At 43.7% G+C, this 17,217-nt stretch overlaps 1 protein-coding gene across 1 annotated transcript; it reads right to left on the bottom strand.

Moving 5' to 3' along the window:
• Positions 1–1,973: 1,973 nt before the first annotated feature.
• On the bottom strand, positions 1,974–9,927 carry LOC143285987 (tubulin alpha-3 chain-like). Its single transcript, XM_076593459.1, has 7 exons — positions 9,828–9,927; positions 6,940–7,162; positions 6,265–6,437; positions 4,800–4,928; positions 3,989–4,363; positions 3,162–3,314; positions 1,974–2,711 (listed from the first exon to the last, which is right to left on the bottom strand). The coding sequence occupies exons 1-7, from the start codon at positions 9,828–9,830 to the stop codon at positions 2,415–2,417; spliced, it is 1,353 nt and encodes a 450-aa protein (XP_076449574.1). The 5' UTR covers positions 9,831–9,927; the 3' UTR covers positions 1,974–2,414.
• Between the last annotated feature and the right edge of the window lie 7,290 nt (positions 9,928–17,217).

Below are 17,217 nucleotides of genomic sequence, written 5' to 3'. Positions count from 1 at the left end.
TAGAAGTGGGCTTGCGAGATACCGTTGAGGAGCAGACACCGGAAATCCTCAAAATAGGAACCGAGGCGAACCCGCTTCTGCAGTGTCTCTGGCCAATGAGAAAAGGACAGTCAATGTTGCTTAAAATAGCTCATGAGCGCGAATGTCTCACTGGAAAATAAATTAACAGATCCAGCTGCTGTAGATGATGACGTCAGCGACCTTGGCGAATCCAGGACCCTTCCCTGCCCTCCTCTCACCACTCCTCACACTTTCGAAGTGCAATTATATATATATATATGTGTGTGTATGTGTGTGTATCTTCTCACTTCCCTTGAAAATGTGTGTGTGTGTGTGTTAAAAGCCATTCAAAATAATTTCTGCATAATTTACCACCTTTTTTGTTAAAATCAGAGAAACCAAGCATGCGGCTGATTTCATGTTATAAAAAGAAAGACATGTATTGAGGAGAGTATTAATCAACATGGCCGTGTGGATGCACATTATTTCATACTGACCGTGGCTTCGATTCTTTGCATTACTCACTATTCATATATTACTCAAGAGATTCAGAATAGAGGGGCATGTCGGAAACCACACACACACACACACACACACCACACACACACACACACACGCATGCACTAACGCACACACGCGCACGGACAACGAAAACAATAATACCACCAGAGCGTCTGGTTCAAAGGGAGATAAGGATATAAATCAGGAAATTGATGAGGAATATTTTAAGAAATTACTTCCCTTGTATATTCATGTCCGCTGATGTGACGTTTTCGGGTCAGTGTTTGTGCCATTCTGTCTGTCTCCCCTTTCGTCCCAGTGAATACTTTAGCATTTACTGCATTTTTTTCATTTCATGTGCACTTCTGTCTCTTGTATCGTCTGTTGACTAGCCGTTATATCTCACTCTCAGTCAGTTTGTCCGACAGACTGTCTGTGCCTGTCTCTCCAACAGCATGACTGTTATATGTTCTGGTGTTTTTATATGTTCTGGTGTCTTCATTCCTGGCATGTCTATGCCCTTGACTTTTATTAGCTGCCTGTGCCATGCAGACCCTCTTCAGTGTGAAGACAGGATGTAAAATAGCACAACAGTACTCATCATTCTGCCACATGAGTGGGCACCACATCAGAATTACGACTGAGTGTGTGCCAGTACGAACTGGCTGCTTGGCCGGGCAGTTTGTGCCTTGCTTATCTTATGACCAGTCACATACCTCACAGCTAGCGTTATTCTGCTTATGCGATTTGTGTGTGTGTGTGTGTGTGTGTGTGTGATTTTAATTTTCAAATCTGTTTTGCGGGGAAAACCGCTCTGTGGCACAGCCCCGTAAAAAGTAGGTATTATATCGCAGTTCGTTATCTGTGTAAGAGGATGTTTCTTATTACATGTTGTTTCCTGGACACACACATACACGCGCGCGCATATATATATATATATATATATATATATATATATATATATATATATATATATATATATATATATATATATTGCTCTGTTTACGACAAAACACCGATTCCTTGTTTTCTCTGCCATAAGAGCCCATGCATGATCGGCAGCATTGTAGTAAGAGGTTGGTCCCCGTGTGCTTGACGGAGCCGGGGATAACTGAAGGTTTCGAGCCTTCAGTTAGCACATGTCAACCCCTACCAATGAGGTATGTGCGACATCATAGTGGATTACGCACATCACTCTAGTAGGACACATATCAAACAGACCAAGAAGTATCCACTGTCCACACAACTCAACATAAAGTGGTGTACAACTCCAGTGCATGATATTACTATGATACAACAGACAGCCCAGCAGGTAGCCATTGTCTATACATCTCCATGTAAGAAAGTGTGCAGCTCATGAAGAAACAAATATTGGCATTCATACAGCGATAAATCCAGTTTTGTCTGGAGAGGTAAGCACTGAAATGTCGCAAATTACACACACACACACACACACACACACACACACGATATTGTTTGTATTCACTTTTATTTGTCTAACAAATTACTTCGTCAAAAAACTGGACAATACTTCGTGATTTCTTCAGGCCACAATGTAATGGTAAATATATATGCTCCTCTTACAGTAGTGAAACTATAAATAATGACTGAACAAACTTGCATGTGAATGTAGAGTGTTGCAGCTCTTTTGTTTTTTTGTTTGTTGTTGTTGCTATTTGTCTTGTTGTTGATTTTTGTCGTTGTTTTTGTTTGTTTTGTTTTTTGGTGGGAGTGGGGGGGGGGGGGGTTGTTTTTGTTGTTGTTTGTTTTTGTGGGGGGGATGACGTCTACCTTGGACACGAATGTCAAGTCTTTATTCTTGGGGTTTACTCTTCGTGCTGACCGTTGTTTTGCCTAAACTAATGTTAAAGCGACAAAGCGGGAATGATAAGGCCATCATGAACCCCACCCTCTCAGTATTCCTCTTCCCCTTCCTCCTCTCCCTCCACGGAATCCACGCCCACCTCCTCATAGTCCTTCTCCAGGGCGGCCAGATCCTCGCGGGCCTCGGAGAACTCTCCCTCCTCCATGCCCTCTCCCACGTACCAGTGGACGAAGGCACGCTTGGCGTACATGAGGTCGAACTTGTGGTCCAGCCGGGCCCAGGCCTCAGCGATGGCCGTGGTGTTGCTCAGCATGCATACGGCGCGCTGCACCTTGGCCAGGTCCCCGCCAGGAACCACTGTGGGCGGCTGGTAGTTGATGCCCACCTGCAATGTGAGGCAGAACAGAGAGAGATGATGACTGATGAGGTGATGGCGTCGTAAATGAGGGTGATGGAAATGGCGATTGATAGCCCACGATTTCTCGCAATCCCACGATTTCTCTCACTTTGAAACGAAATCGTGTGATTGTGAGAAATCGTGAGCTAACAGGGATACTGACAGACACGTAAAGGTGGAGGGTGGCGCGCTTTGGGGTGGCTGGTAGTGTATACCCACTTGGGGACAAAAGATGAAGTTAGTGACAATCATAATGATGATGACAACAATGATACTTTAAAGCGCTGTAAACTGACCTAACATGCAGGGTTACCTAAATTCAGTGATTCATTCACACACTAAGACAAATTTGACCATCGACACACTTGACACAACGATAATGGTGGACACCAGCTTCACACACCACCGTGAGAACCAGACTGGCTAGGAGCAACCCACCTTGAAGCCAGTGGGGCACCAGTCCACGAACTGGATTGTGCGCTTGGTCTTGATGGTGGCGATGGCGGCGTTGACATCCTTGGGCACCACGTCCCCACGGTACAGCATGCAGCAGGCCATGTACTTGCCGTGACGGGGGTCACACTTCACCATCTGCAGCACACAGCACGCTGCTGCATCGTGGTATGGTGTGGTGTGGTGTGGTGTGGTGTGGCGTGGTGTGGCGAGGTGTGATGTGGTTGCGGTGTGGTGTGGTGTGGCGTGGTGTGGTGTGGTGTGGTGTGGTGTGGCGTGGTGTGGCGAGGTGTGATGTGGTTGCGGTGTGGTGTGGTGTGGCGTGGTGTGGTGTGGTGTGGTGAGTCGCCTCACGTTGCTTTGTAATGCATTGTATCACAGACCATATCTCCAGCGTATATCAGAGTGTATAAATTAATAAGGTCTGATTGTCTTTTGTGCTCTGTTGTGTTTTTTTGCTTTTGTTTTGTTGTTGTTGTTGTTTGTTTGTTTGGTTTTTTGTTTAGTTTGGTTTCTCTCTTTTTTCTTCTTTTTTTTTTTTTTTTTTTTTTTTTTGTCTCAACGGTCAAGATTGGCTCTGGCTCTACCTGTCCAGTCTGGTGCGTTTAAAAAAACTTAATTGTCTCACATCTAGAGGACTCGCCACATACTCAAATAAATTCCACACGTGTAAATAATCACCACGTGCCGAAATGACTTGCCACGTGTCGAAATGACTTGCCACGGGTCTAAAAGATCTGTATTATGTCTAAGGAACTTGTCATATGACTAAAGGCCTGCTGCTTTACACAAAGCATCATACGTCAGCTCACCTGGTTGGCAGGCTCAAAGGTGGCGTTGGTGATCTCCGCTACAGACAGCTGCTCGTGGTAGGCCTTCTCGGCGGAGATGACGGGAGCATAGGTGGCCAGGGGGAAGTGGATGCGAGGGTAGGGCACCAGATTGGTCTGGAACTCCGTCAGATCCACGTTCAGGGCACCATCGAAGCGCAGGGAGGCGGTGATGGAGGAGACGATCTGGCCGATCAGACGGTTGAGGTTGGTGTAAGTGGGACGCTCGATGTCCAGGTTGCGGCGGCAGATGTCGTAGATGGCTTCGTTGTCCACCATGAAAGCACAGTCCGAGTGCTCCAGGGTGGTGTGGGTGGTCAGGATGGAGTTGTAGGGCTCCACCACCGCTGTCGACACCTGCTCAACAGTGATGATAATGATGGGGAGGAGTGGAAGAGGAGTAGTAGTAAGAGTGGATGAGGAGGAGGAGGGTAGGAAGAGGGAGAGAAATTTGCGGAGTTAGAACTACAAGGCTCCAGTAATTTTACATGTGCGTAAACACTATGTTGGTAATATTAATGAAGATGATATGAACACAACGACGACGACGATGAATACGACGGCGACGATGAGAATGAAGACGACGAGGAGATAATGGTCGTGATTTTGACAATGACATCAAGGACTGACAATATGCAGATGAGAAACACTGAGCCACTCACACATCCAGTTCCATTCGCTTCCTTAACCCCAACCCCAACACTCACACACACACACACACACACACACACACACACACACACACACACACACACACACACACACACACACACACACACACACACACACACACCTGTGGCGCCGGGTAGACAGAGAACTCCAGTTTGGATTTCTTGCCGTAATCCACAGACAGCCGTTCCATCAGCAAGGACGTGAACCCTGACCCCGTGCCTCCACCAAATGAGTGGAAACACAGGAACCCCTGCAACACACACCCCGTGTCAGAACACACACACACACACACACACACACACACACACACACACACACACACACACACACAGACAGAGAGAGAGAGAGAGAGAGAGAGAGAGAGAGAGAGAGAGCATTCAGGGAACAGGGAAATAAAAGTAAAATGAAATGAACAACGGGCGGCGAAACAGCAAACATGCATAATCGTTTGTGAACTTCGTCGCATCAGTTCTATCCGTCAGTACCTTTCTGTTGAAACTACTAAAACTCTTATTGCTGCTTTTGTGCTATCACGAATCGACTACTACTGTAATTCTCTTCTCATAGGCTGTCCACATAATATTCTTCAGCTAATTCAAAAACTTCAACACAATGCTGCCCATCTGACTCTCAGAATCCCACGTACTGATCACATTTCTCCTCACCACCGCACTCTACGCTGGCTCCCTATTGAAGCGAGAATTAAATACAAAGTTGCGTGTCTCCTCTATTCTGCTTTCCACTCCGCAGGACCTACATATCTTTCTGACTTGATCAGTGTTTCCACTCCCGCAAGAAATCTCCGCTCTTCCTCTGATTGTTACCTTTTGAAACTTCTTCGTGTCAATGTAAGAACCTATGGTGAACGTTCTTTCTTCTTTGCTGCTCCTCACATCGGAGGGGGTGTGGGTGGCCGTGGTGGGGGGGAGGTGGGGGGGCGGTAGGGGTGTGTGTGAGAGTGGTCATGAATGATTTATGTAACTTGTAGTATTTTTCTTTCATGCAAAGCGCCCTGAGCTCTTAGAGAGAAAGGGCGCCATATAAATGTACATTGTCATTATTGTTATTAGATAAAAAGGAGAGAAAAGAATAAGAAGCAAAGCATCGAATTTTAAAAAATACATACAATAATAATGATAATAATAATGATGATGATAACAATAACAACTACAAGAATACTACTAATGGAACTCCAACTACTACTACTACTACAGCACTACAACAACAACTACTACTGCTGCTACTTCTACCAAGAAGAAGGTGGGAGTATATTAAGTATAGTGATGATACACGAAATACTGAGGTCATCATCTCATGGTTTGGCCTTTTCGTTACGATGCTTGCCACACATCAAAATATCAATCAAACAAAAAAAGTCAATTATATACTGATGGCAGATATAATGCGTGTCACTTGTTATAACATTACATTGTTCACTAGATCTGATGAATGATTAAATTTCGTCCTGACTTTTATATGTATAAAAAAAAAAAGTGAACAAAACAAAACAATTTTTTTTTTAAAGCAACAAAGCCAGGCAGACAGGGGCTCGGGGGTGTGGGAGGGGAGGTGTTTGACTTTCGGACCTGCAGTCCAGTGCAGGCATCAGCCAGCTTCCTGAGCCTGTCCAGCACGAGATCCACCAGCTCCTTGCCGATGGTGTAGTGGCCCCGGGCATAGTTGTTGGCCGCGTCCTCCTTGCCCGAGATGAGCTGCTCCGGGTGGAACAGCTGCCGGTAAGTACCCGTGCGGACCTCGTCTACAAAAACGACGGATGATTTATTCGATTATTGGCCATTGTCCCTCATGAAGGGGTGCAAACACATGATCATTTAACAAGAACGACAAAAATACGCGGTCATATCATCAGTAAACAAACAGACTGACTTCAATGTTTAAGTACGGACCTCGTCTAGCTGTGGAGAGGGGACAGGCACGTTTGGTGAACAGTTTAGTTCAGTTTCAATCCAGTTTTGTCACTTCGAATCAGTTAGTTCGTTAAAAGATGATCAAAAATAAATAAACTGATAAATAAAAACAATCGTAATAAAGCCGGGTGGAACAGCTATCAGTAAGTACCCGTACGAACTTCGTCTAGGGGGTGGACAGGGGACAGACATACCTTGGGTGAACAGTTCAATTCGATCTTATTTTTTCGCTTCAAATCAGTTCAGTTCGTTAAAAGGTTACTTAAAATTGTGTAGTTTCACACACACACACACACACACACACACACACACACACACAGAGCACATACATACCGACCACGGTGGGCTCCAGGTCCACGAAGACAGCGCGAGGAACGTGCTTGCCGGCACCGGTCTCACTGAAGAAGGTGTTGAAGGAGTCGTCCCCGCCGCCGATGGTCTTATCGGAGGGCATCTGGCCGTCAGGCTGGATGCCGTGCTCCAGGCAGTACAGCTCCCAGCAGGCATTGCCGATCTGCACTCCGGCCTGACCCACGTGGATGGAGATGCACTCACGCTGCGAACAGAGATGAACGAAGACCTTTATTCTCTTTCCAGTGCATAAACAGGATTGTCTGTTTTGTAATGGTACACCGGAAACTGAAATGCATTTTCCTCTGATATGTCCTAAGTACTGTTCTCTTAGTTCCCAGTTCATTCCTGCTAAAAATGTCACAGAAATCCAAGTGTTTTCAATGTATAAATTTGCGTCGTGTTATCTGCGGTTTTGGACTTGGAATGTTCGACTTACGCTCATATTTTCTGCAGTTTCAAGGGTTGTCCATTTTGTGATGGTACTCCGGAAACTGGAATACATTTTCATTTTATTTGTCCTAAGTATTGTTCTCTTCGTTCTCATTTTATTCCTGCTAACTCTCACAGAAACTCAAGTGGTTTCAAGATGCCCTTGTCGTTATCTTGTGAAAGTGAGATATTGAGTGTCGGCATATACAAGTTTGTATTCAGTGCGTTTTCAATACGAGCAATTGCTCTGGAATCGTTACCATTGTCCACGTAGTTGATAAGTGGTCGTCCTTGTATTCTTTTCCTTGTATTCATTCTTTTTGTCTTCGTGAATTCCAATGTTACGGACCTATGATCTGACAATTAAAATAGTTCGACTTCGACCTCAACTGACAGAGATCAACAAGCTGAGAGAGAGAGAGAGAGAGAGAGAGAGAGAGAGAGAGAGAGTCACTGTCAGATGCACGTACTGGTTCTCTGCAGTAGGCCAAAGAAGAATGGGAGAAAGACACATAACAGACAAGACAGAAGCTCAAGAAGCAAAAAGGAGGAAGAGAAAATTGTATAAATCAAGTACAGACAGGCGGATAGAAAGAAAGAAAGAAGAGAGTGAAAAAAGAAAGAAAGAACGCACCGATTACATAGAGACATAACCGTACTAGCATTTCATACAGGACAAAGATACTTTACCCCCAGCGTGACTGAAAGAAAGAAAGGGAGAAAGGAAAGAAGGAAGGAAGGAAGAAAGAAAGAAAGGAACAGCGCACTGTATACCTACGGAAATTACTGAACTTGCATAACACACACGTCGGCTTCACGTCTTGCGCACTGTCACACTGATTCCTGAACACCACAGCCTGGACAGCTGTTTGCCCGTCACTTTTCTGACGATACTTACCAGTTGTAATCCTAACAAGACGACATATAGACTGGCACCTTTGCTATTACCATCATCACTTTGTGTGATTTTTCAGTATTTCTGGACTTGTTCCATTATTTCTGACGAAGATAACAAAAGAGAGCGGCGATGTTTGCTTGAAATGTATATGTATAGCGTTTTTATTTGTGTTTGTTTTGAAAAGGTTCATGGACACAGATTACTGCTTTTTTGGCATTTGTGTGCTTGTACATATCTTTTACCTAAAGGGTTAGAAATTCGTAACAACCAACGTACACTTATTCATTATCATCATTTTTTAAACAGCTATCAATGTTATAAAACGATCGTCAGTTCATATCCCTTTTGTTTGTGTGTGCAGAATAATGTCTGTATAAGAACAGAATAAAACCACTTTAATAGCTCAGGAAAAGAACAACAGAAAGAAAGTTCTGAGTTCTTCACTGGGTTTTTGGACGTACATGGACAAAGTGCACCTCATCTTCTTTTATTCTCCACTGTCATAATGGACGCATTAAGTCTTGGTCTGTATATGTTCTCTGCTCATAATGATGGATACGTTTATCTGACACACCAAATGTGTGTGTGTGTGTGTGTGTGTGTGTGTGTGTGTGTGTGTGTGTGTGTGTGTGTGTGTGTGTGTGTGAGACAAATCATTTATTCATTATGATGTCATAGCCCCTCAAGAAGGGGTGTACATGTACATACAAGCACATCATAGTCGCAGCCACAACAAAATGGAGAGAGAGAAAGAAAGAGAGAGAGAGAGAGAGAGAACTCTGAACACTGAAATGTTTAATGTCATCAGCTATAAAGCTCTAGTGACATAGTAGGTACTAATCAGAACAAAACAGTGCAAAACAGATAAAATGGAACAGAAAGGAAAAACAGAATTGAAACAAAATGAACTATCAAGAGATTAGCGACAATTTGACACTTTGTCATTTTCTTAAAGTACATGTCACACGGGGGTAATGTGCCTTTTTTTCAGTCGTTCGTCTCCAAGGTTTGGACAGTAAACAGAAAACAAAGTACATATAAATCATACAATAAATATTTACGCATGTAACATCGACACACATCATATCAATACAAACACATACTAAAGTACATATAAATCATGAAACAATTTTTATTCATGTACACCAAACCCCATCATATCAATACGAACACATCACATGATTACATTGTCGAGATTGACCATCTAAATGTAACCTTTCCTTTTTATCTAACACACACACACACACACACACACACACACACACACACAGAGAGAGAGAGAGAGAGAGAGAGAGAGAGAGAGAGAGAGAGAGAGAGAGAACAAGACATAAGTCTTTATTTCGAGGATAATAGATAAGCACTGGTGTGCTTTTTTACATCCAGTTCCCGCCTTGAATAGGGTCTACACTACACAATACTAAATGAAATTAAAGCATGGTGTTAATAGAAATACATAACAGAGGAGAAATAAATCGGAAAAAAAATCTTTAAAAAAAAAGAAGAGAGACAGACAAAGACAGAGACAAAGAGCAATACTGACCATGCTGACAAGTTAGAAGGGCGAAGAGAAGTAAAAGTGACGGACACACACACAGCCGAAGACCGCCTGCACAGCCTGGAGTGACGAGGTGAGCAATGTGTCAGTGACAAGGCTGCCAGGGTGTGCCACCCACGGTCACCTCCCCTTTTTATATATAAATCACCCACCCCCCTCACCACCACCACCACCATCGCCACCTTCACCGCTACCCTCACCACCACCATCTTCACCTCTTCAGTTATTACCGCACACCTCTCTTACTGGTAACAGCCAATCATTTGTTAAGGTTCCTCCCTCTCCCTTTTTTCTGTTCCTCTTCTAACTCCCACCCCCTCTTTATTCTTCTCCCACCAACACACACACACACACACACACACACACACACACACACACACACACACACACATCCCCTAATCCCCAACCATTGTCCCCTTTTTGTTTTAATGAATGCCTCCTGAAAACAATTCACCCTTTTCTTTTCTTTTTCTTTTCTTTCTTTCTTTAGCTTTCAGTGGTACTGATTCAAACGATTGAGTGCTCATAAAACAGTCACACCCCCTCCTCTCTCTCTCTCTCTCTCTCTCTCTCTCTCTCTCATTCTGTCTGTCTGTGTATCACTGTCTCTGTCTTTCTCTCTCTCTTTCTTTCTCACACTCTCTCTCTCTCTCTCTCTAACACACACTGTTTTTGATAAGAATCTCCTTTCCACCCAACCCCTCTCACAGTTCCCTGCCTCCTCCTCCCCCCCCCTCCCTTACACCGTCCTCCCCGTCATTCTAAGGCTGACAGGTGGGCGGGGCTAAGACTGGATTGAGGCGCCAGTAGCTGATCGTCATCGATCAATATCGATCTCCAGCGGAGGAGACGAAGGCAGCCGTTGCGGGCAATCTTTGGCTGTGAACCACTGTATGGGTTTGCCATAAACCGTTACTGACTTGATCTCTCTCTCTCTCTCTCTCTCTCTCTCTCTCTCCTTTTTTTTCATTTTTGTTGTCGAATTTTGATTCATTTTTTAATATCATTTTACTAATTATATCTATTTAATTCATCCTAATGACACCAACAGAAGAATATCAATTTTTAAAAAAATTCTAAAAGGGTAAAAAAAAAATTTTTAAAAGAAAGAAACATTTCTTTATACGTACCACTCTTCTGGCAAATTTAAACGTGCTTAATGAATAGATCAATATATGATTGATAGAATGAATAGAATAAGATAGAATTAAGATATACTGAACCGAACATAGATTCGTAAAAAAAGGAACGAGAATCAGACGGTTAACAGTGTGAAAATATGATTTCTGTATGAATCAGAATATTCATTTTTTGCAAACACACATCGACACATTGTTTTGAAAGTTATTTATATTATTATTTCTTCGTTGTTGTTGTTTGTTTGTTCAGTGTTTTATGTATAAACTGTATTCATTTACTTAGCAATTTTGTCAATCAATTAGTTGTCCCTTTTCTTGTTAGCTTTGTCAACTAATTAGTTTTATGTATAAACTGTATTCATTTACTTAGCAAGTTTGTCAATCAATTAGTTGTCCCTTTTCTTGTTAGCTTTGTCAACTAATTAGCTGTCCATTTTTTTCTTGTTAGTTCGTTCGTCTCTTTGTTCGTTTGTCTGTTGTTGTTGTTTATGTTGTTATAGTTGCTGTTTTGTCGAGCGTGGACGATGGATTTTGCGTTCGTTAGACAAAGACTGCTACTCAAATAAAGACTATTTAAAGTAAGAAAACACAACTTCAAGCTATGGTTGTTGAGCGTTTCCCAACAGCTTGCACATACAGAGGCATATATATAGATACGAACCCTGACTCAGGGATAGCCATGTTAGCAATATATTGACGTTGAAATGGTGGTAGTTTAAGATACAACATGATTCTCAAACGAACACATTTTCTTTACTCACAAACGTTTTCAACATAGGTGTAATGCCTGAAAAATGAATGACATGGCTAGTCTTCTCCTAACAATAAGGAACACAGAGCAAAACTGATTACGACAAATATCGTGGTGTGTGGTGGGGCGGGGGACGAGGGGGGGGGGGGGCGGAGGAAGGGTGCGAGTGCATGTGCGTGTGCGTGTCTGTCTGTCTGTTGTTGTTGTTGTCGCGGCTTCAGTTCTTCCCGCTCTCAGTCTCTAACTTTCTCCATCCACAGTACATCCAGTCAACCCGTCCCACTCAGTGCCATGACACCTTAACATGACATCCAGTGGTTTCCACATGACTGAACACTCTTCTTCCTTTCACGCCCGGTAGCACTTTTTTTTTTTCAAGTTCCCCATTCAATGGATCTGTCACAAAAGCCGACCAAGAAAAAAAAAAAGGAGGAGGGGGGAGCAACCGATGCAAAAGGACCAAAGATACAAAGCAAACTTCAGTTATTGATCAACAATGAAAACCAAAGCAACAAATGGTATTCTACGGTACTAAAACTGCGCACGGAGTTGGATACGGTCTCTTGTTGTCAGGGACGCTGAAAGCCTGTTGACCTTAACAACGCCTGGTGGTGGGCTGTATAATGGTTGATACTCCTCGCGCTAAGGGTATAAATCAACGTCAGTTGGGCAAGCAGCGTGGTGCATAATATTATGTGAGTTCAGGCGGAATACAGAAAACCCCGAACTGTGGATATTGCAAGAAATCAAATGCGATCAATCAGCACTGAGTGCTGGAAAAATCCAAGCCTGTTACCACACTAAAAAAAAAAGTTACCACTCAGATACAACAATCTCCTTGGTTATAACTCTCTTTCTTTTTATTTTTTGTTCTCCTAAAACGGAGTAGTCTTTTAACTCACTCAGTACGGCCAGTCCTTTCTTCTCCTCTACACAGACCCCTCGGATGTCCAGTGGGTGTCTGAATGACCCAACCTTTAGCTTCCGTCGTCAGAATTGTGGTATTCTTTGTTAACAGTCACCTCTTCAGTATAAGAGCCTTCTGCTTGCAATATTTTGATGGTGGTAATTGGGGTGAAACGCTGTTAACGTCGTCTCTTTCGCCGTTCGTATGGAGAGAGTTAAGACTTCCGTCACCGGATCATTTTGTGGTTTCCTAGCAATGTATCTTAATCATTTTCAATATCTGGTTTGGCGTTGATGGTCTCTTCAAAGTGTTGGATGAGTAAAAAGCCCTAACACATTGTTCTTTTTCTGTTTGCCACTAATACTATCTTCCTCTTGAAACACGGAGTTACATGTACGGACTCGCTTCGTGATCCACGCCCCATGCACACACACACACACACACACACACACACACACACACACACACACACAAGAGTATCCGTCCATCTATCTATCTATCAATGAGACTGATATGAGTTCCTGGACATTTCTCAAATGACGTGTTTAGGAAACAGAAGATACATATCTATCACAGACCTTAAACGTCCACCTGCATGCCAATAAAACCGCCCACCCCACTGTGTGGGGCTAAACAGTGGATGGCCGGTCTTCCCTTCATCTAGCGCCGTGGTCATTCTCTCCACGGATTACAAGGGAGGTGCGATGATCTATCGCCAGGCCCTGACCATCATAATAAATGTGATGCCACTTGTCCTGTATAGTGGTCAGTATGTGGACCTGGAATGTCCGTGTCGTGAAGATCGGTGACGATGTGAGGTGTTGATACCGTCCCTTCATTCGGCGTCGCGTCCTCAGTCTTGTGGCTAGCTCCGAATAGTATATATTGCGTTTGCTTAAGTGTGTGTGTGTGTGTGTGTGTATCCAATACTCTCTTACATAAGGACTTGTCATGAAATATCGCAAAAAAAATGAACCAGCACAGGAAAATACATCAGATCTGATTCCGGGAAAGTAAGACTGGCCCAGAAATCGGAAATTCCGTGTGTATGTCGTACTTGTAATTGACGAGTGAACGTAGGAGGTGCAGTCCACGAACGCAGAAGAAGAAGAAAACCCAGGATCGCTCTCTTTCTGGCTGTGTATGCTGCCAGCGTTTTGCTTCTGCCCAAAATTAAGCTAAATTCTCTCAGTAACACTGACTGGCGAAACATCAACATCTGAATTGTATACCTAAGTGAAATAGAGGACACAGGAGTGACCCTTGCGCACTAATGTGGGGCGGGGATGTGGGTGTATGTGATTGTTCATAAAATTATATACAATTCGTAGCATTGTCTTGGTGCATACATACACATATACGTGCTTTTTGTTGTTGCTTTTTCATGTGCAAAGGTGTGTTATTATGACCTACTGTATATGTATTGTTTCATGTGAGGCGTTTAGACCCCATCATATGGGGAGTTCGTGCCATGTAAGTACGATTATTATTTTCAATATACTGGTTGGTTGTGCCATTTCTTCACAGTGTCTATCCACCCCCCCCCCCACCCCCATACCCCCCTCATACCCTCCTCCACTCCCTCCCCCCACTCTCCCTCCTCAATGCTTAGATCTGCCCAAAGAAGTCATCACGAGATTCTGTCAGGGCGAACAGGTTAGCGTACAAGTTTCTGTGCAAAAAGGCTGGTTCATAACGGTGAGTGGCTTCCACTCACTGACTAATAAAGTGTTCTATCGTGCAAGATAACCGGCCATGAAGACGAGGACTGTAACTTTATCACACAACCATTGACTAGAGCTGTATCTCCGTGGTCACTCATACCTGTGTGGTCAGTCACAGGAGCAATCAGGTATCCCATTTATCACAAGTGTCTATGGGTTATTGGAACGCCATGGCGTCATCTATATTTACCAGCCAGCCAGTTTGTTACCTTCACGAGCAGGAAAGCTAGAGGGGAGATGATGTGCCTGACCAAGGCCTGACCAGGGCATTTAGGATTATGCTTACTTTACTTACTTTATTTTATCCGTCCTCTTGTACCATCTAGGGCGTCGAGGGGAGAAAGAGCTGACGGGCCCTGGCAAGCTGGAAGGCCTCGTTGGGTGGAATGTTGTGGGTCTTCAGGGTTTCTTTCACACCGTCAATCCAGGTCTTCCTTGGTCTTCCCCTTGCCTTGTATCCTGATATCCTTTTGTTGTACGCTTTACTGGCCATCTGGTGAGGTGCCATACGTGTTAGATGTCCAAACCATCTGATCGTTTGCCTTTGGATATGGTGGAGGACAGGTGTTGTTCCCACCATTTCTCTGATCCTGGTGTTTCTGATCATGTCCCGTCTGGTCTTGTTGACGGCTCTCCTCAGACATCGCATCTCGCAAGTGGTTATTTTGCGTTCCAGACTTTTTGTCAGGGTCCATGTCTGGCACTGGTAGGTCAAGGTGGGGATGAAGATGAAGGAAATGAGTTTGGCTTTGGTCTCAATGGGGATGTTGGGATGTTTGAGGAGTGGGGCAAGCTGGTAGCTGACGCTGTTAGCCTTCTGTACTCTCGTCTCAATCTAATCACAGACACTAATATCTGAATTCTAGTGTGTATGGTTTATGCGAAGGTCAGGCATGCTCTTTAGTTGCTCTTGGTGCTTTGTTTTGTTTTCTTCAAAGAAGATGTGGTGTAGCGTATATGGAGCAGTCCACACACTTTAACACCTTAAAACTGAAACTACCAAGAAGGCTGCTACGCTGTGTGTTGATTTTTTTCATTTCATTTTATTCTATTCTTTTTTTCTTTCTTTTTTTTCTTTTCTTTTTTTTAAGGACCCGTTCCGTCAGATCACGTCTCCTTCACTCTGAGCCGTTCATTGTGTGTTCAGCCACACATCTGTCTCCCACCTCCGCTCCTGTCACTTCCCCCTTTCCTCTATATATTTCTTCTTCTTCTGCGTTCACTCGTATGCACACGAGTGGGCTTTTTACGTGTATGACCGTTTTTACCCCGCCATGTAGGCAGCCATACTCCGTTTTCGGGGGTGTGCATGCTTGGTATGTTCTTGTTTCCATAACCCACCGAATGCTGACATGGTTTACAGGATCTTTAACGTGCGTATTTAATCTTCTGCTTGCATATACACACGAAGGGGGTTCAGGCACTAGCAGGTCTGCACATATGTTGACCTGGGAGATCGTAAAAATCTCCACCCTTTACCCACCAGGCGCCGTCACCGTGATTCGAACCCGGGACCCTCAGATTGACAGTCCAACGCTTTAACCACTCGGCTACTCTATATATTTCAAAAACAAGCATGTTTCCCAGTTCAGTTCATAGGCGAAGCACATCGAACACTGATTATTTTTTTAAATTGTTACCCTCTTTCTTAGTTGTCTTGATCACGAACTGTCCCTCCTCCGAGTGTCCCGTGGTGGTCCGACAGTGAAAAAAGAAATCCCGAATTCTCGAACAGAGACCAGCTCTCTTACGCGTACACAATACAATGTAAACACTACACACGTTAAAGCGCGCATTCACTCACACACCTACTCGCACGCTCTCTCTCTCTCTCTCTCTCTCTCTCTCTCTCTCTCGCACACACACACACACACACACACACACACACACAATCACACGATCACACACACAACCGCACACACGTTATTTATTTTTATTTTATTCTATTAATTTTTTTCTATCCTTTGTTTGTTCTACAGTTACGATGCATTTGAGTGGTCACGTCAAGCTCTTTGTGTGTTTTTTTTTAACAGCAATTGGCGAATAGTTTCACAAACAACTCTTTCCAACACCCTACATTCCGATAAGACCCAGGATCCCTGACAGTCAATAACTTTTATCTCCACGGCTTTGGGAGTAATCTGACCTTTGACTGCGATCCCATCTTGCCCCGACTCATGAACAGCTCAGCACTGAGAGGGCTCCCCCTGCACTTTGTCCGCCCGTTAATCCCCTTCCCATGGCCCCACATACATTATTGGTGCACTGTGAAAAACACACTTGTCCTGCCAGGACAATGTCCGAGGACTGGTGACTATAGTGATCAGAAATACATGTGCTTTCACAGAGCTTCTTTTAATGAAAGTAATTTGCTTCAAGTGAAGAAAGTCAGCACTGTCTACCTCCTGATTCATTTTTTGTTCGTGTTTCTAGAATGTTTCCCTTTTTTGTTGTTGTTGTTGCTGTTGTTGGGAATTTCCAACGTGTGTTGTTGTTGGGTTTTTTTCCTTCACATTTTTGGTTTCTACTTACAGAGAATAGTGTGTCAGGTCTGACAAAGCTTGTTGATGAACAAAGTAGAGAATGTTTAAAGTACAGGCTACGGTCCCTTTGTTATTCCTCCCACAGCGAAAACACACACACACACACACACACACACACACACACACACACACACACACACACACACACACACACACACACACACACACACACACACACACACACACACACACATTCCTACCAAGCAATTGCTTTCGACGATTATCCCAAATAAAATTAGGAGGAAGGAAAGTATACCTAAATGTGCTTTAAATCTCAGTTTTCGTTAGCACTTCATCGTCTTTTGTAGTAA

The sequence above is a fragment of the Babylonia areolata genome, chromosome 1 (assembly GCF_041734735.1).
Source record: "Babylonia areolata isolate BAREFJ2019XMU chromosome 1, ASM4173473v1, whole genome shotgun sequence".
Lineage (NCBI taxonomy): Eukaryota > Metazoa > Mollusca > Gastropoda > Neogastropoda > Buccinidae > Babylonia > Babylonia areolata.
This window is presented reverse-complemented; position numbering and strand designations above follow the sequence as displayed.